Genomic DNA, 17,286 nt, shown 5'->3' on the forward strand with positions numbered 1-17,286 from the left:
TCCAGGGCCGAATTGATCGACAAGGCTCTCATCATATACTCCCTCCTATCGTGTCTGGGCAGAATTGCAGACACTTTCAAATTCAACCCTACTTCACGGCTTTTTTTCAACAGTGACCTGTACTTGTTAAGTAATTCCGCTGGTCTCCTACTCTTAATATCATTAGTGCCAACGTGTACAACTATATCACCTTTTGTGCCCTTAAAAGATGATATCTGCTCTACAACGTCATCAACCTTTGCCCCTGGCAGACATACCCTGGTCCTGTTCCACCTATCCTTTTTACAAAGCATAAGCAGTAGCTCACCCTGATTACTGTCATTAATCACACTACTAACCTTTGTATCACCTACAAACATTAAGCGTGACCTACCTTTATCAATATCATTAATAAATATTGAAAAGAACATTGGGCCCAGCACTGAACCCTGGGGGACTCCACTGATAACATTAGTCCACTAAGAGCAGTGTCCATTAATAACCACTCTCTTTCTTCTTCTTCCACTTAACCATCCGGCCCCGGGTGCCAAGTGAATTTGAGGTCAAGCGTTCAAAGTGCTAATTATATAGCGATTCTTCAGAGAGATAAAATTTCATTTTAAGTTATATCGTTCTCTATCGGCAGTTCATTTATAACCTAGTTCTACACTTGGAAAATTGCAACTAAGAACAGAGAAAGGGAAATCCACCTTTCTTATTATTACATATATATTTCTTTATTTACTAATTAACTAACTTTTCTAACCACTTGGCTGCCTTGTGGCACTGCTCCTGCCTCCCCGTGGCGGGGCCAGAAACCCGAGATGGAAAGTTAACCCCCCGGGGCAAAAAGGAGCTAACAATGGAATACAACGATTATCCTGAGATTGAGCAGCCTAGGCACTTATCTAGTACTGTCAGCAATGATGATCATGACACTGACTATGACACAACAAAGTCAAAAAGACTGCATAAAGACCCAGAACAACAGGAATGCCCATCATTCCTTATCTTACATTCTCTCTCGGACAAATCTGAGTACTTTATCACATCTCTCATACAAAAATGCTTAGAAAATGTGGAGGGCTCTACCAAAATGGTGAGACCTCAGAACCAGAGACCTATTGGTCGAAACAATGAGTTGTAAACATTCTGAGACTCTGATGAATTTAACATTTGGAGAACTAACCGTTACAAGTCACCTCACATGCAATATTAAATACCTCCAAGGGCATAATTGCAGAGTGGGATCTGATGACCATAACAGAAGCTGAACTAGTCCAGGAACTGAAACATCAAAAAGCGATTCAAGCCAAGCGCATTATGGTCAGGAACGATGGAAATCTTATTCCCGCCTGCAAAGTCATATTGACATTCAGAACACCTATCTTACCATCTAGTGTCAAAGCCAGCTATCTCAATTGCCGAGTACAACCTTATATCCGAATCCTATAAGATGCTACAAGTGCCAAAAATTTGGCCACTCACAAATGGCTTGTCAAGGAGATCCAGTCTGTCCAAACTGTGGATCATAAAAACATTTGCAATCAGAGTGTGATGCTAAAACATCACACTGTCCAAATTGCAAAGGCGCACATCCAGCCAACTCCAAATCATGTGATCTCTGGAAAGTGGGGAAAAAATCCAGAAGTATAGGGTAGAGCAAAAAGTTACCAAGAGGCAAAAAAAGCAAATTATGCTCAATGCACCAAAGAACACATATACAGCAGCGTTAAAAATACCAATCAGTGGCAACACAAACTGAAGTCTCAGTCCCCCCAACCATATCAATTGCAGATTCGGCCCGATCTACACTGTCACCATCGATGAAACCAACTCCTAAGGAGAAAAAGGTAGTAGACAGAGCCAACAAGACCCCAGTCACAGTTCCACCAACTACACCACATAGACCATCAGATAATACAAAATTGAAAACTGATTCAGTTCCAAATAGGAAGATAAACAATACCACATTAGTAAACATGAATACCGACAATAATGCAGACACAAATGAACTTATCCTAGACCTTCATGCAGATGACACGGACACTGGATGCCCAATTTTACCAAGAAGAGAGAAAGTGAAGCTCAATCAACATAAACAGCCTGAGAATAAAAAGAGTCAGAACCATCCTCATGTAACAAAACCAAATAATGCATCATATCATACAGTGGAACTGTAGACGAATTCGCAGTAACATTGATGATATCCACGAGCTAATCAGTCGTTATCATCATCCTGTAGGCATCTGTCTACAAGAGACTTATTTAACACAACATGTATCTCTCTCAGTTAAAAATTATACTCGTTTTAGGAAAGACAGATCTGACACAAGTAATGCACATGGAGAGAGGGTAGCCATACTCCGAGATTCACAAGTGCCCTGCAGACATATTCCAGTACAAACTTCCATCGAAGCTGTTGCAACGTGTATAGTGATTGGTATTACTGTGACACTTGTCTCTATCTACCTACCACCCAGTCAACCCTATACCATTCATGAACTTGAAGATCTTATTCTGCAGATGCCACCCCCATCTGTTTATTGGGCAACTTCAATGGACACCGTCCATTGTGGGGTTCTCCCAATGCAGACAGACGAGGGCAACTCATTAATGTGCTCATTGACAGACAGAACCTAACTATACTGAATACTGGTTCACAAACCTACATCCATATCTCTACAGGAACAACCTCCACAATAGACCTCTCTATCTGCTCTCCATCTCTCTTTCCTAGTATTGAGTGGATGGCCTTTGAAGATCTGCTCAACAGTGATCACTTCCTTCCCCTTAATATGTAAAATTCAAACATCACATTCCATAATATCAGAAAACCATACAAAATGAAAATTTTCTAAAGCAGATTGGACAAAGTACACTTCACATGTGTCCTCTGATGATCAGATTATTGAAACCTGTCCTATTGATACCATTACTGATCACATTACAAAACAAATACTGGCAGCTGTATCTACTGCGATTCCACAATTGCAGTCAACAATCCATAGAATTGTTAATTATTGGTGGAACAGGGTGTAAAGGTGTAAAAAAAGGGGAAAAAAATGAGTGTGGAATTTGTTTCGTAAAAATCTTACCACTGTCAGTCTCATAAACTACAAGAGACTTAGAGCCAAGGCCCATCAAATTATGAAAAAAGTTAAAAGAGATTCTTGGATTTGATTTGCAAGTTCAATTAATAAAAATACTGATACAAGAATAATATTGAGAAAAATGTTGAAACAATTAAATGGCAAATTTCTACATTATCCTCCCAACTTCTGAACTGGAACGGGCAGGAGCTTTCTACTTCTGCAGAGATTGCGAATGCCTTAGGGACTGTATTCTCATAGTTGTCTGCCTTGTCAGTGTATGAGCTATCATTCCAGAAGATCAAAGTAACAGCAGAAAAATCTCATCCGAACTTCGGATCTACATCTTCTCTACCCTACAATCAACTATTTATGTTGCTTGAACTTCAAGAAGCCATATCTACCTCAAAAAACAGTGCTACAGGCCCTGATAAAATATATTACATAATGCTCCAACACTTAGATAATAAATCAGTCTCTTCATTGCTGAGCTTTTTCAATCGTATCTCCGGTGCCTCCGTAGCCAGGTGGGAAGGAGCAGCAGTGCTAGCACACGCTTCTTGATTAGACCAGGGTTCGAGCCTGTCACCACCAAATACGGAAGATGCGGAAAGGTCAGGGAATGACCACCGCATATTCCCGGAGCAATATGGCCTTAGTTGGTAATGCTCCTAAAAACCAAATAACAAATAACAATCAATCGTATCTTCCTTGAACATTCTTTCTCCAGTTCCTGGAATCACTCGTATATACTGGCAATTCCCAAATCAGGGAAATACCACTCCATTCCTGAAAACTATAGACCCATTTGTCTCACCTGCTGCTTAAGTAAAACTCTGGGAAAAATAATTCACTGTCAACTCATTTGGTTTCTTGACTCTAAAAATCTGTCTGATAATCAATTCAGTTTCAGAAAGAATAGATCAGACCTGGATCTCATGGTCAAAGCGGAAACAAACATCAGGAATTCTTTCATGAGTAATGAGCATCTCGTCATGGTATGCCTGACATACAGAAAGCTTTTGACACCATGTGCATTTTGGTATCCTGAGAAATCTCCATTCCCTTGACCTGAGAGGCCACTTACCATATTTCATAAAGAACTTCCTTCAGCATCGATCTTTTCAAGTTCGATACCGACATGTCCTCTCCAAAACTTATATACAAGGAGTTCCACAGGGCTCTGTTCTCTATGTCGACGATCTGACTGTTCCTTGCAGTTCACAGAACATAACCTTCATTGAGTAGCAGCACCAATTTTCAATTAATAATATTCAGCTAGGATGGCACAGAATGGGTATAGAATATCTTGTCAGAAATGTAAGGTAGTTCACTTTTGTAACAAACGGAAGATGCATCCAGATCCAGAGCTACACTTAAAAAAGCATCTTATCCCATTGTGAAGTTCATTTGTCTCCTTGGTCTGATTTTCGATAGAAAATTGAACTTCATGGAATACGCTAAATACCTACGTGAAAAAAATGAACATATTTAAGAGTTATTTCATCAGCATCATGGGGTGTAGATTGGTACGCATTACTTCATTTGTATAGAGCCCTAATCAGATCTCACCTTGATTATGGTGCAGCAGTGTATGATTCTGCTAGGGAGAGGATTCAACATTCTGCCCCAAGGATTGCTATAGGCACTTATAGAACTTTGCCAGTTTAAAGTCTTTACGTTGATGCCCATTAACTTCCTCTAAGCCTCAGGAGAAAGATGTTACTTCTCAACTATACAACTAAAATTCAAAATCTACCTAACCACCCCATTAGGTCGATACGTAATGATCCTCAGTTCCTAATGTACTATAGAAATAAACCCGGGGCAATTCAGCCTACTACTATCAGATTGCAGGCATTGTCAAAAACTTTGACTATACATCTTGACAAAGTTCTAAAAGATCCAAAAAGCCCGGATCCCCCATGGTCCTCTATCAAACCGTTCTGTGAGAGTTATTTCCTATACTGGGGAAAGCACTCTCTTGCAAATGTCAACATACAACAACTCCATATTGCCCACACCCAAAATCATTTGCGTTTTACAAAAATATTTACTAATGGGTCAAAGTCTTATAATGGAGTGGGTGCCGCAGCCTTCCTTCATAAAAACTTTTCCGTATCACTTCCCCCTGAATGCAGCAGCTATACAGCTGAATTATGCACCATCATGCATGCACTAGAACATATCACAGACTAGCAAGAGTGCTGTGATTCCGGGGAGACATGAAGTGGGCAATTCTCCAATGCATCACAGTCTCAAAAAATGTTCAAAATGTGAAATGTTTGCCGACTTTTCTAAAACAGGACGTGATCTAGCCAAGGAGAATTCGTTTGTGTGCGTTTTCTAGGTGTCTAAAGTGTCAAGAAATTAGGAGCCAACTCAGCGTTGTGATGAGTGTCTGTGAGAGCTTAAGGTGTAAGATAAATGCCCTCGAAGAAATTAATGAGGGGCCTATCAAGCTCTCAGCTGCCCAGCTCAACGGCAGAGCTCAGTCCTGTGCATCAGGCAACACAGAGACAATCTCCAAGGCAGAATGTGCTGGGCCCAAAGGAACTAGTTATTGTTGGTGATTCTATTGTCAGGGAGAGGGGAATATACAATGCAAGAAGGATAGGTGGAACAGGACTAGGGTATGTCTGCCAGGGGGAAAGGTTGATGATGTTGTAGAGCAGATATCATCTTTTAAGGGCACAAAAGGTGATATTGTTGTACATGTCGGAACTAATGACATTAAGAGTAAGAGATCTGCACATTTACTCAACAAGTACAGGTCAGTGTTGAAAAAAATCGCGAGTTAGGGTTGAATGTGAAAGTGTCTGCAATTCTGCCCAGACATGATAGGAAGGAGTATATGATGACAGCCTTGTCTATCAATTCGGCACTGGACAGATTGTGCAAGGCTCGAGGGGTAGAATTTTTTTCAGCCTCATCTGTGCTTGTTGACAGGAGAGACTTCTTCTACAGGGATGGCATACACTTAAATAGAATATTTGCTGATTCTATCAAGGCAGTGTTAGGTGGGTCGGAAAATTGCTAACTTGGGGGGGGGGGGATACAGAGACTAAAAGGTTAACGGTGGTTGCAGGCAGAGGCAAAAGTAATTCTTGCACTGCTTCTATTAGAATGAGCAGCAGTCTGGAAAGCAAGGTAATGGGGATTTCCAGGGACTGCTGGGAGTCATAGTGGAACAAATAAATACAAGAACTAAGAGTAGGAAAGCTGCATGTACACCAATGCTAGGAGTATAGTTAATAAATTTGATGAGCTTCAAGTGCTAGTCAAGACATCAACGGCAGATATTATTAGGGTATCAGAGACGTGGTATCACACAGATATAAGCAGTGCAGAATTGGAATTTGGGGAGTACAATGTGTACAGAAAGGATAGACATGACAGGAAGGGAGGTGGGGTTATGCTGTTAGTTAAGAAACACATAAAATCTAAGGAAGTGCACCAATTGAAGTTGGTGGACAATGGAAGGTTGAGTCTGTTTGGTGTGACATAAGCACTGGGAAAGGAAAAGTGTGTGGGTGGGTGTGTTATAGGCCTAATGAATCTGATAAGTATCAGGTGCAATTGTGCAGAGAAATAGAGTGGACCAGTAAATCAGAATCTTATAATGGGGAAATTAACTTTCCAGATATTGACTGCAACTTGTGGGTTAGTCACTTGCACAGTAGCAAGACTTTTGTGGGTTTATTGGATGACTGTTTTCTACAGCAACATGTTCGAGAGGCAACCAGAGGGAGTAATACTCTTGATCTGATTATCAGCAGTGATTATTCATGCATTAAGAATTTGCAGATAAAGGAACCACTGTGTGACAGTGTTCACAATGTACTGATGTGAGAATTACTTAAAGATGTAGCTACCATCAAGGCTAAAGGGAAGGGCTTTTGCTTTCGTAAAGGTAATTAGAGGGGCCTAAGACAGTTTAAAATTCTGTATAGTGGGATCAACTAATGATGTTACCAATGTTGAATTCTAAATGGGAAACCTTCAGGGACTTAATTTTGGAGACTACCAGACTTTTCATTACAACTAAGAAATACTGTTCAAGGTTTAGGCCTAAATGGAGGTCAAATGAATTAATGAAGCTCATGGCAGACAAGAAAAATGTATGGGATGATATAATGTATCAGGTGATACAGAAGCCTATGGCAGATATAAACTAGTCTGTAATCAAGTCACAAAGGAGGTTAGGCAGGCGAAAGCAAATTACGAGGAATCTTTGTCAAAGGATGCAAAGGAAAACAGCAAAGTGTTCTTTACTTGTGTAAATTCTAGAAGGAAAGGGATGAATCAGATTGGACCACTTAACATAGATGGGTTGACTATTGATGATCATGCTCAGGTAGCTGATAAACTGAATGAGTATTTTGCATCTACATTCACACATGAGGAATTCAATAGGGAAGTGGAGGCCAGAAGCTTATTAAACTCTAACAAGGAGCTTAATGATTCTGTAATAAATGAGAGCAAAGTCAAGAAGAAACTGTTAAATTTAAACATAAAAATGGCACCTTGGGTAGATGGGATCTATCCAGTTATATTAAAGGAAGTAAGCAAACCTTAGCCATAACTATGAGGGCCTCTTTAGACTCAGGTGAGGTTCCCATGGACTGGAGGTGTGCAAATGTATCACCAATTCACAAAGGGGGTTCAAAAGGTGATACAAGTAAATATAGACCTGTTAATTTAACTTGTGTTCCAGGGAAAATAGTGGAATCACCGGTTAAAGAAGCATTGCAGGACCATCTAGATAAGACTGCAGTAATAGTTAAGAGTCAGCATGGGTTTGTTAAAGGGAGGTCTCGTCTGACCAATTAGATTGGATACTATGAATGGTCATAAAGGAATTGAATGTCAAAAATAATTTTGATATCATATACTTGGATTTCAGGAAAGATTTTGATACTGCTGCATGTGTCAAATTGCTGTACAAATTGGAGAGGTATGGCATTAAGGGTAAGTTGCTACAATGTATAAAAGGATGGTTGAGCGGGAAACGACAGAGAATAGTAATCAATGGACATTGCTCTTCATGGCCAAATGTTATTAGTGGAGTTCCCCAGAGTTTTGTTCTGGGTCCCATTGTTGTTTTGTGTATTCATTAATGATATTGATGAAGATATATCAGGATTAATGTCCAAGTTTGCAGATGATACAAAGGTTGGCAGCGTTGTTAATGACAGTAAAGACAGTATCCTACTCCAACCGGATCTAGACAAGTTGGGCAAATGGGCTGAGAAGTGGCAACTGAAGTTTAACATTGACCGATGCAAAGTACTGCATATGGGTAGCAATAACTGAAGAGAGAAACGTACAAACTGTGTGGTACTACACTCAGGGAAGTGGGAAATTAAAAAACCCTAGGGCTAATTGTGCAGTCAAATACGAAGTTCTCTGAGCAGTGCAGGTGGGCTGCCAGGCAGGTCGTAGAGTCTTGTCAATGATATATTGGAATTTTGCTAGCAAGGACAGGGAGGTGATTATTCCCTTTTATAAGGCAATGGTCAGGCCACACCTTTTGTCTGGAGTCCTCATTTTAAGAAGGATGTAGAACAAGTACAGATAAGGGCAACAAGATTAGTGAATGTAACAAAGGGTTGTTCTTACGAAGAAAGACTTAAGTTTTGCAGATTTCATTGTCTAGAGACTAGGCACCTGCAAGGTGATCTGATTGAGGTGTATAAGGCCTTGAATGGGTTGAGCAAGCTGAATGCTGATGGGATTCTTCCTCTTGCTCAGATTAAGTACCTGAGGGGGCACAGTTTCAAATTGAGGAAAGACAGTTGTAGAATGGATGTGCGGAAATTTGCCTTTAGCCAGCGGGTAGTTGATTGGTGGAACAGACTTCCATCTTTTGTTGTGGAAGTTGATAGCCTAAATAAATTTAATGCTGAGCTGGACAGGCATTTGGAACAAATGGATGGGTGAAATGGGAGGATTTTTTTTTTTTTTTTTTTTTTGGCTGATGCTGCATAAGCTTGCTTTGTTGCATCATATGCCTCTGCCAATGCTGATATATACAGACTCCCAGAGTGTGCTTTTAGCGTTACAGAATATCTCCTCTCATGTACATCCTTTAATAAAGTTCATAAAATCCAAATTGATACATATCCATGAATTCCAGTGAGTGGTCATCTTCTGCTGGATTCCATACCATACTGGGATACCAGGAAATGAATGTGAAGGCTATGCTGCCAAGCATCCAACCAACATAGAATTATCTAATTATTATGTTCCATATCCTGACTACAAATGCAATATACGAAAAATATGTAGGGAACAATGATCAATTCAATGGCAAGCTCAAACGCAAAATAAACTTCATCAGATTAAACCTCTTCGCAGTTATGGACATCCAGCTTCCGGGTAAATAGATGGAAGGAAGTAATCTTAGCCACAGTGCAAATTGGCCACAGTCAACTTATCCACCTTTATCTACTTGTGGGTAATAATCCTCTACAATGCACACAATGCAACTCTCCGCTTACAGTGAAATATATTCTTGTTGAATGTGTTTTGTGCATCACTCTCCGAAAAGTCTCATTCAGCTTTCTGCCTAACCTTAAAGAAACCCTGATGCTCCATTACCTATAATATGATAACCATATTATCGATAATGATGCTAATCTGCTGCAGTTTTTCCACTTTATCAAGCAATTAAAATTACATGATCGTTCTTGACTGATGTTATAGTAATTTCGATGCATGTGTATCATTCATACCAGTGAGAGGTGCAATATGGCTTATGTAGCCCTTGCACCAAAAAAAAGAATAACAACAACAACAATTTAACCATCCATTTATTCATACCAGTAACTTGCCCATAATGCCACATTGTACCAGTTTATATAGCAGTCTTTTAGCATTAGCTTTAGTAGAGATATACGATGCAAGAAAGCATGCGGAGGCGCCTCCGTAGCCAGGTGGGAAGGAGCAGCAGTGCGTAACACACGCTTCTTGATTAGTCCGGGGTTCGAGCCCGTCACCACCAAATACGGAGGATGCGGAAAGGTCAGGGAATGACCACCGCATATTCCCGGAGCAATATGGCCTTAGTTGCTAATGCTCCTAAAAACCAAATAAACAAACAAACATTTCCTGAGATCTGCTGTTGCTCATTTAATTTCTTCTTTTCTATCCTCAGAGGTGCTGCAATGGGCCGCTACAATAATGTCCTAATGGTCTTGTTCTTGTGATGGCATGTGCCATATTGTAATGTATGTATTGGCCCCGGCACATGGGTTTCCTATACACACTGGTTTTCACTCTAGAGGCCCTACCTATGTACCAACACATCAAGGAAAGGGAGGGTACCCTCTACTTCCACCTCCAAGGTGAACTGAATAAACGGGGAGAAGCTATTGAGGAAATCAAGCACTTCATCATCTCTCTCCCCCCCTCCGATTAATTGCAAACTTATTGTCAACGTATCATTTCCATTCGCGCATGGGGAGAACAGACCCATAAAAAATCCTGACTTGAGCTCCTCCATAGCTAAACTTGGTATGACAACACTAATAGGGGAGCCAATCGCTGTGCTATGAACCTGCTCGGGATAACTCGGGTGTTGCACGATTGCCAAACATGCTGTGTGCAGCTACTAGGACGGAATTTGCACACAGTTGTGTCAAAGGTTAAGGGCCCCATACCTATGGAATGTGTATATGGGGTCGTATATGAGATAAAATGCCCGAATTGCAGGGAATGTTATTTTGCTGAAACAAAGTGTTGGTCTAAAGATCATATGTGGGAGCATATCAGCGTGATAAAGACCGCGGATTGTGAGAGGTCTGCTGTGGCAGAGAGCATTTTTGGGAAGAGAACCATCAAATCTCTCTTGACTGAGCTGTTATCGTCGATCGGTCACAGATTATGGGACTGCAAGTGACTCGAAACTTGCAAATTTGCTCCTCTGAGAGTAACACTCTTGATGGAGAGGGAGTCTGCATTCATCCCCTCTTCGAAGCTGTGGTTCTTGTACAGGATGAACGGTTGTGCTTGGCATGCTCCCAAGCCATTTCCAGTTCCAGTGTGCATATGAAGAATACTGCCCATGCTCCTGTAAAAACATGTGCTGTGAACCATGAGCCTGCTAGTACTGTACATTAAGCTTCACTATTGAAAAAGGAGACGGATGCCTCTGAAAGCTTCACTGTTTTATTTTATTTTTATTGTATAGACAGTTTTTTTTTTTTTTTTTAATGTAAACACCAAACATGAGAGGTATTAGAACCTATAGTACTTAGTACCGTGCTTGGGTTGGAGGTTGAGAAGACGAAAGAAGATATTTGTTGACATTGGACTTGAACTTCTGTAGACTGTAATTTTCAGGAAATACGTATGAAGGAAGGTTGATCCAGATAACGGCAGTTGAATGAATAAACGAGGAAGATGAAAAGTTGGTTTTGTGAGTTTGAAGTTGGACAGTAAATGGATGTTGGCTGGTGGTGGCACGGGTTCGGACTGTTTTGAAAGAGAAAGCGGGAATTATAGAAGCCAATTCAGAAGAACAGTGCCCGTGGAAGTATCTGTAGAAGACGCATGTAGCAGAAACAGTACGTCAATGATACAGCAAGTGGAGAGACTCTGTTAGACATGAATCATTAATTAACCTAACTGCCCTCTTCTGAATGGAATCAAAAAGTCTGAGAGAGGTTTTGGGGGCACCACCCCATATGTGGGAATAATATTCCATGGCAGGGCAGATTTGCAATTTATACAGAGTGAACAGCTGTTTGGAAGAAAAGTAACGCCGAGAGCGAAAGAGAAAACCAAGTTTTTTAGATGCAGAGGAAGGAATATTTGTAACGTGCTTGTGCCAAGAGAGATTAGAAGGCAGGGTAAACCCCAAAAGAGATATATCATTTTGTCTAGAAATCAGAGTGTCCCTAAAGATAAGCATAGGAGCAGAAGAATCCTTTTTGCGAGATATAAGACAAGACTGAGTTTTAGAAGGGTTGAAATCAACTAAGTTGTCTTTGCCCCACTGGAGAATTACCTGAAGATTGGCATTTAAGGAATTGGTAGCAGATTTTCGAGAAGTTGAAGCTGATTGAGCAGGACAAGGTTTCTCAAAATGGAAAGTGGAATGCAATGTGCTATCATCGGCAAAACTATGGATAGGATTTCCAGTCAATGGAAGAAGGTCATTAATATACAAGAGGAAAAGAGTGAGGGAAAGAACTGAACTTTGGGGGACACCGGCATTAGTGGAGAAGTTAGAAGACAGAGAGCCATCTACCATCACCCTCAGTGAGTGATCAGAGAGAAAATTGGATAACCAATTACTAAAAACAGTTGGGAAACCATAAGATGGAACTTGTTTAGAAGACCTTTATGTCAAACACGATTGAAAGACTTTGAGATGTCAAGAGCAACTACTTGTGTTTCCCCAAACCTTTCCATTGAATTAGTCCATAAATGGGTAACATAACCCAAAATATCACCAGTGGTTCGACACTGACGGAATCCATACTGGCGATTGTTGATCAGACGGAAGGTTTCTAGATAGTTTAAGAGTTGGCAGTTAATTGATTTCCCCATTACTTTAGAAAGAGTAGAAATAATTGCAATGGGACGATAATTGGATGGTAGGAATATATCACCCTTTTTAGGAACTGGCTCGATATGAACAAATTTCCAAGCAGAAGTTAAAACACCTTTGGAATAAGAAAGTGAAAAAAGGCGGCAAAGAATAGGAGTAAGTTCAGGAGCACAGGTTTTGAGAACAAGTGGAGAAATACCATCGGGACCTGGACCTTTCTTAGCATCAAGATTCCTCAAAATCCTTCTGACAACCTTTTGACGGAAGACTACAGGAGGCATTGAATGGAGTGTGTAGAGAATGGTGGGAGGTGTTTTACCAAGATCATTAATACATGAGTTGAAATAAAAATGGGATGCTAGCAGGTCAGCTTTATCATTGGCTGAAGTGACAATAGAACCATCTGGTTTGGACAGAGGTGGGAGCAGAGATGGGCAAAAGTTGTAGCCAATAGCTTTGACAAGAAATCAGAATGCTCGGCTACCATTAGGGCAAGAAGCAAGTTTTCTACTCTTAGCCTGTTCAAACTCTAGTTTGGACTGATTAATAACTGCTTTACAATTGTTGCGAGCTTTGGTGTAGGCAGAAAACGAAACTGAAGAATTAGAAACAAGCCACTTATGATATGCAACATTCTTCTCTTGAACAGCCTTAGCACATTTATTGGAAAACCAAGGTTTAGATAAAGGACGAGATTTTAAAGTGGAGTGTGGGATAAAGGATTCCATTCGTGGAAGAATAATTTCACTGACACGATCTGAGCAAACGTTGACATCAGAAGTTTTGAAACAGTAATCCCACTAAGGAAAAGAAGAAAAGAAATCTCGCAGGTCATCCCATTTTGCATTCTTGTAATGCCAAACAACACGAGGTTGGGAATAGCCAAGACATAAAGGCCCCATTGGAAAAAGAGACAATCACCAAGTTGTGATCTGAAGTGCCTAAAGGACCTCTCACTTTGACCGTGTACTTAGAAGGGTTGTTTGTGAGAAAAAGATCAAGCTTGTTGGCTGTATGATTAGGATTGTCCGGTATTCATGTAGGTATATGAACAATCTGTGCAAGGTCATTAGTAATTGCAAAAGCCTGAGCATCTCGACCAGCTGGCTTGGTGTGACTAGAAAACGGAAGCCAGCTGGAGTTGTGAACATTAAAATTACCTCACTGTTATGAAAGTTGGACTGGAGAAAGTCAAGTTGCAAAGAGAGGAAGTCAAAGAGCTCCAAGTGATTAGTGGAGTTGGGAGAATGGTAGAGACAACAGATGAATTTGACACAATGGGGTAGAGAGATTTTAAGCCAGAGAAGATCAAAGAGAGGAGATTCCAAATTGCCAATTCTCTGACAGGGAATATCAGAACGAACATATGTACCACCTTCATACAAAGGGTTGACCGGAACTTAGCTCTAGAGACTAAATATGGGTTCCACCACTTCAAGCCTCCAAAAAGCAAAATGGTGGTATTCCACCGGTTAATGAGAGTTATCTACCACCTAGTACTGCCTGGTAACATAGAGGGGCAGCATACCTCCGTGTGGTGTGGGCGCTCCACCTTGACCCCTGCTTACGTTGGTTCACACCTGGGTGGTCACCCACCATGTTATTTTATTTTATTTAATAAAAGTTTATAACAGTTGGTGTAGTATTGTGCAGTCATTGTGAACAAGTAGTTCATTTAACATCCATTTAGGTCTAAGTTCTGAACAGTATTTCTTTGTTGGTATGAAAAGCCTAGCAGCCTATATGATTACTTCCCTGAGTGCTTCCCATTTAGAATTTGCTGTTGGTAACAGCATCAGTCAGTCCCACTTCATAGAATCTGAGACTAAAAACTATCTGAGACCCTTGTAGTCACCCTTATTGAAGAAAAAGCCTTTACACTTGACAGTAGTTATGTCTTTAATCATATTCCACTACACTGCGAACACTGCCACCTAGTGAGTCGTTTCTTAATGCATGTAGAATTACTGCAGATAACCAGATCAAGAGTATTTCTTCCTCTTGTTGCCTCTCTAACTTGCTACTGTATAAAACAGTCATCCAAGTAATCTACAGAAGTCTTGCTAGTATGTGAGTGAACAACCCACAAATTCCAGCTGGTTGGTATATTCATCACCTATAACACACTCCTGCTCAGCGCCTCCATAGCCAGGTGGGCAGGAGCAGCAGTGCGTAGCACACGCTTCTTGATTAGGCCGGGGTTCGAGCCAGTGACCACCAAATACGGAGGATGCGGAAAGGTCAGGGAATGACCACTGCATATCTCCAGAGCAATATGGCCTTATTTGCTAATGCTCCTAAAAACCAAATAACAACAACAACAACACTCCTGCTCTCAGTTTTGTATTCCCAGTGCTTATATCACACAAAACTGACTCAACATTACACGTGTCACTCATGCTAACTGGATGCTCTGCCTTAGGTTTAATATGCTTCTTAACTAATAACCTTACTAAGAGCATTACCCCTCCTGTCCTTCCTGTATATAAGGCGTCTCCGTAGCCAGGTGGGATGGAGCAGCAGTGTGTAGCACACGCTTCTTGATTAGACCGGGGTTCGAGCCCGTCACCACCAAATACGGTGGATGCGGACAGGTCAGGGAGTGACCACCGCATATCCCGGAGCAATATGGCCTTAGTTGCTAATGCTCCTAAAAATCCAAATAACAATAACTATAACAACCTTCCTGTATATACAGCATCCAGTCACAATATTATGACCCCCCCCCCCAATGCAGATATCACACACACCGCAAGCATATAAAGCTTGAACACAGTAACAGCCTCTGTCATGGGCAAAGCACGCAACCCATCAGACCTAGAAAAGGGCATGATCATCGTCTATCAGGCCAGGGGTCCCAGCATTTCCGAAACAGCAGACTTTGTGAAATGCTCGTGTTGCAGTGGTGAAAGTGTATCAATACTGGACGAATGGGACAATTTTGACGAGCCGACTTGCCAATTGTGGAGTCCTGTGCGCCATTGATGCCATGGGTGCATGTCGGCTGAAACGGTTGGTCAGGACCAATCGGCATGCTACTGTTGTTCAACTGGCCATCCAAATGAAGGGTGAGGTCACCAGAAAGGTCTCCAACGCAACAGTGAAGTGAACCCTGTTGCACATTCGGCTCCAGAGCAGACGCTTGGTGACAAAACCCATGCTGAAGGCCGTTCATTGCAAACGCCATCAGTTTGTACAGCAATACCAACACTGGACCCCAGCCGATTGGCCTTCTCTAATGAGTTATGGTTTCTGCACCACCGAGTGGATGGACGGTGGTGTATTAGGTGTGAAACTTCCAAGAACAGACACCTGGGCATGATTGTTGGCAGAAGGCAGGCTAGTGTGGGTTGTGTTATGGTCTGGGGAACATTTTCATGGCGTGGCTTGGGTCTGCTGATACGTCTGGAGGATACCCTGAACACAAATGGTTACCTATTGATTATCGCCGATCAGTACACCCATACATGTTGACCGTGTTCCTTGGGGGCGATGGTATCTATCAGCAAGACAGTGCGCTATGTCCGATAGTGCATCTCCAGAATTGTCCATGAGTGGTTTGAGGAGCACACAAAAGACTTCAAGCTACTTGCTTGGCCACCGAATTCCCCAGATCTTAACCCAAATGAAAATCTACGGGACCACCTCAATCGACAGATCAGACCAGTGGATCTCCACCAAGGAACCTACAGGAACTCCGAGGTTTAACACTAAACACACTTATGTTTGTAGTGGTTGAATGCGCAATCTTGTTATTTATAGCCACACCTCATATATCCTCAAGTGCACTACTACTCAAAGCTTAAGCCATTCTACTCAAAACTGCCAAGATAATTTTAAGTAGTATGGCTCTAACACTGATGTTGGTTATATAAAATTCCCTTACAAAATGTTTGTAAACATGAAAATTTGCATAATCTGTGTTAAGTTATATTATTATATCCATTAATAACTTACATTCATATTAAATAAATTCATATTACATTCATTAATATTATAGTTCACTTCTGTATAGTTTAACAGATATCCATGTGTATATATGTTTTTTTTTTTTTTTTTTTATTTCAGCTGGATTCTTTATCGGGTTCTTAGATCATTAGGTTACACTCATTTGTCACTCTATGTAACCAATTCTCTGCATTGTAATTTTGCATCACAGTTAGAATCTGTTGGATTGTGGCATTGGGCTGTATTTATTTTACTGCATATTGCTGATCCAATGAGGTAAGTAGCACTTAGATCTTTTGCTGTGTATAGTTAAGAAATATTACAGTTATCCAACTAGTCACTTTGTTGTGAAAATCACTGCCAATAACTTTTGTTATTGACTTTTAGTAGTTACTGATTTTAAGTAATTTTAATCCTTTTGATTTCAAAAATCTTCACTTCATGCAATATTTTGACTTTAAATCCTTCAGTTAAAGTAGGATTGCTTGTTAGTGTGCTGGCAGTTGTGTGAAAATCATGAGTTACTTCAAACTAAGCATTATGATTTTCTAGTGAACTCAGGGGAAAACAGAATGAGTGCGTTGAAAATGGGCATAACTTTTTGAAGTAGACTTTGATTTCTGCAGTCAAAAAATTTGCTTTAATGTTACACTGCACTTTCCATATGTTAGAGCACTTCCCATATGAAAATTATAATCATTTATGAGT

At 40.8% G+C, this 17,286-nt stretch overlaps 1 protein-coding gene across 1 annotated transcript in view; it reads left to right on the forward strand.

Annotated features, from left to right (window-relative positions):
- Nup98-96 (nuclear pore complex protein Nup98-96) overlaps nucleotides 1–17,286 on the forward strand; it is a 770,989-nt gene that overhangs the window by 688,804 nt on the left and 64,899 nt on the right. The window contains exon 33 of the mRNA XM_090379042.1: nucleotides 16,699–16,854. Within this exon, the coding sequence (XP_090235168.1) occupies nucleotides 16,699–16,854 (156 nt within the window). The remainder of the gene's footprint in view (nucleotides 1–16,698; nucleotides 16,855–17,286) is intronic.

The sequence above is a fragment of the Mastigoproctus giganteus genome, chromosome 8 (assembly GCF_048544385.1).
Source record: "Mastigoproctus giganteus isolate SK-2022 chromosome 8, ASM4854438v1, whole genome shotgun sequence".
NCBI lineage: Eukaryota > Metazoa > Arthropoda > Arachnida > Uropygi > Thelyphonidae > Mastigoproctus > Mastigoproctus giganteus.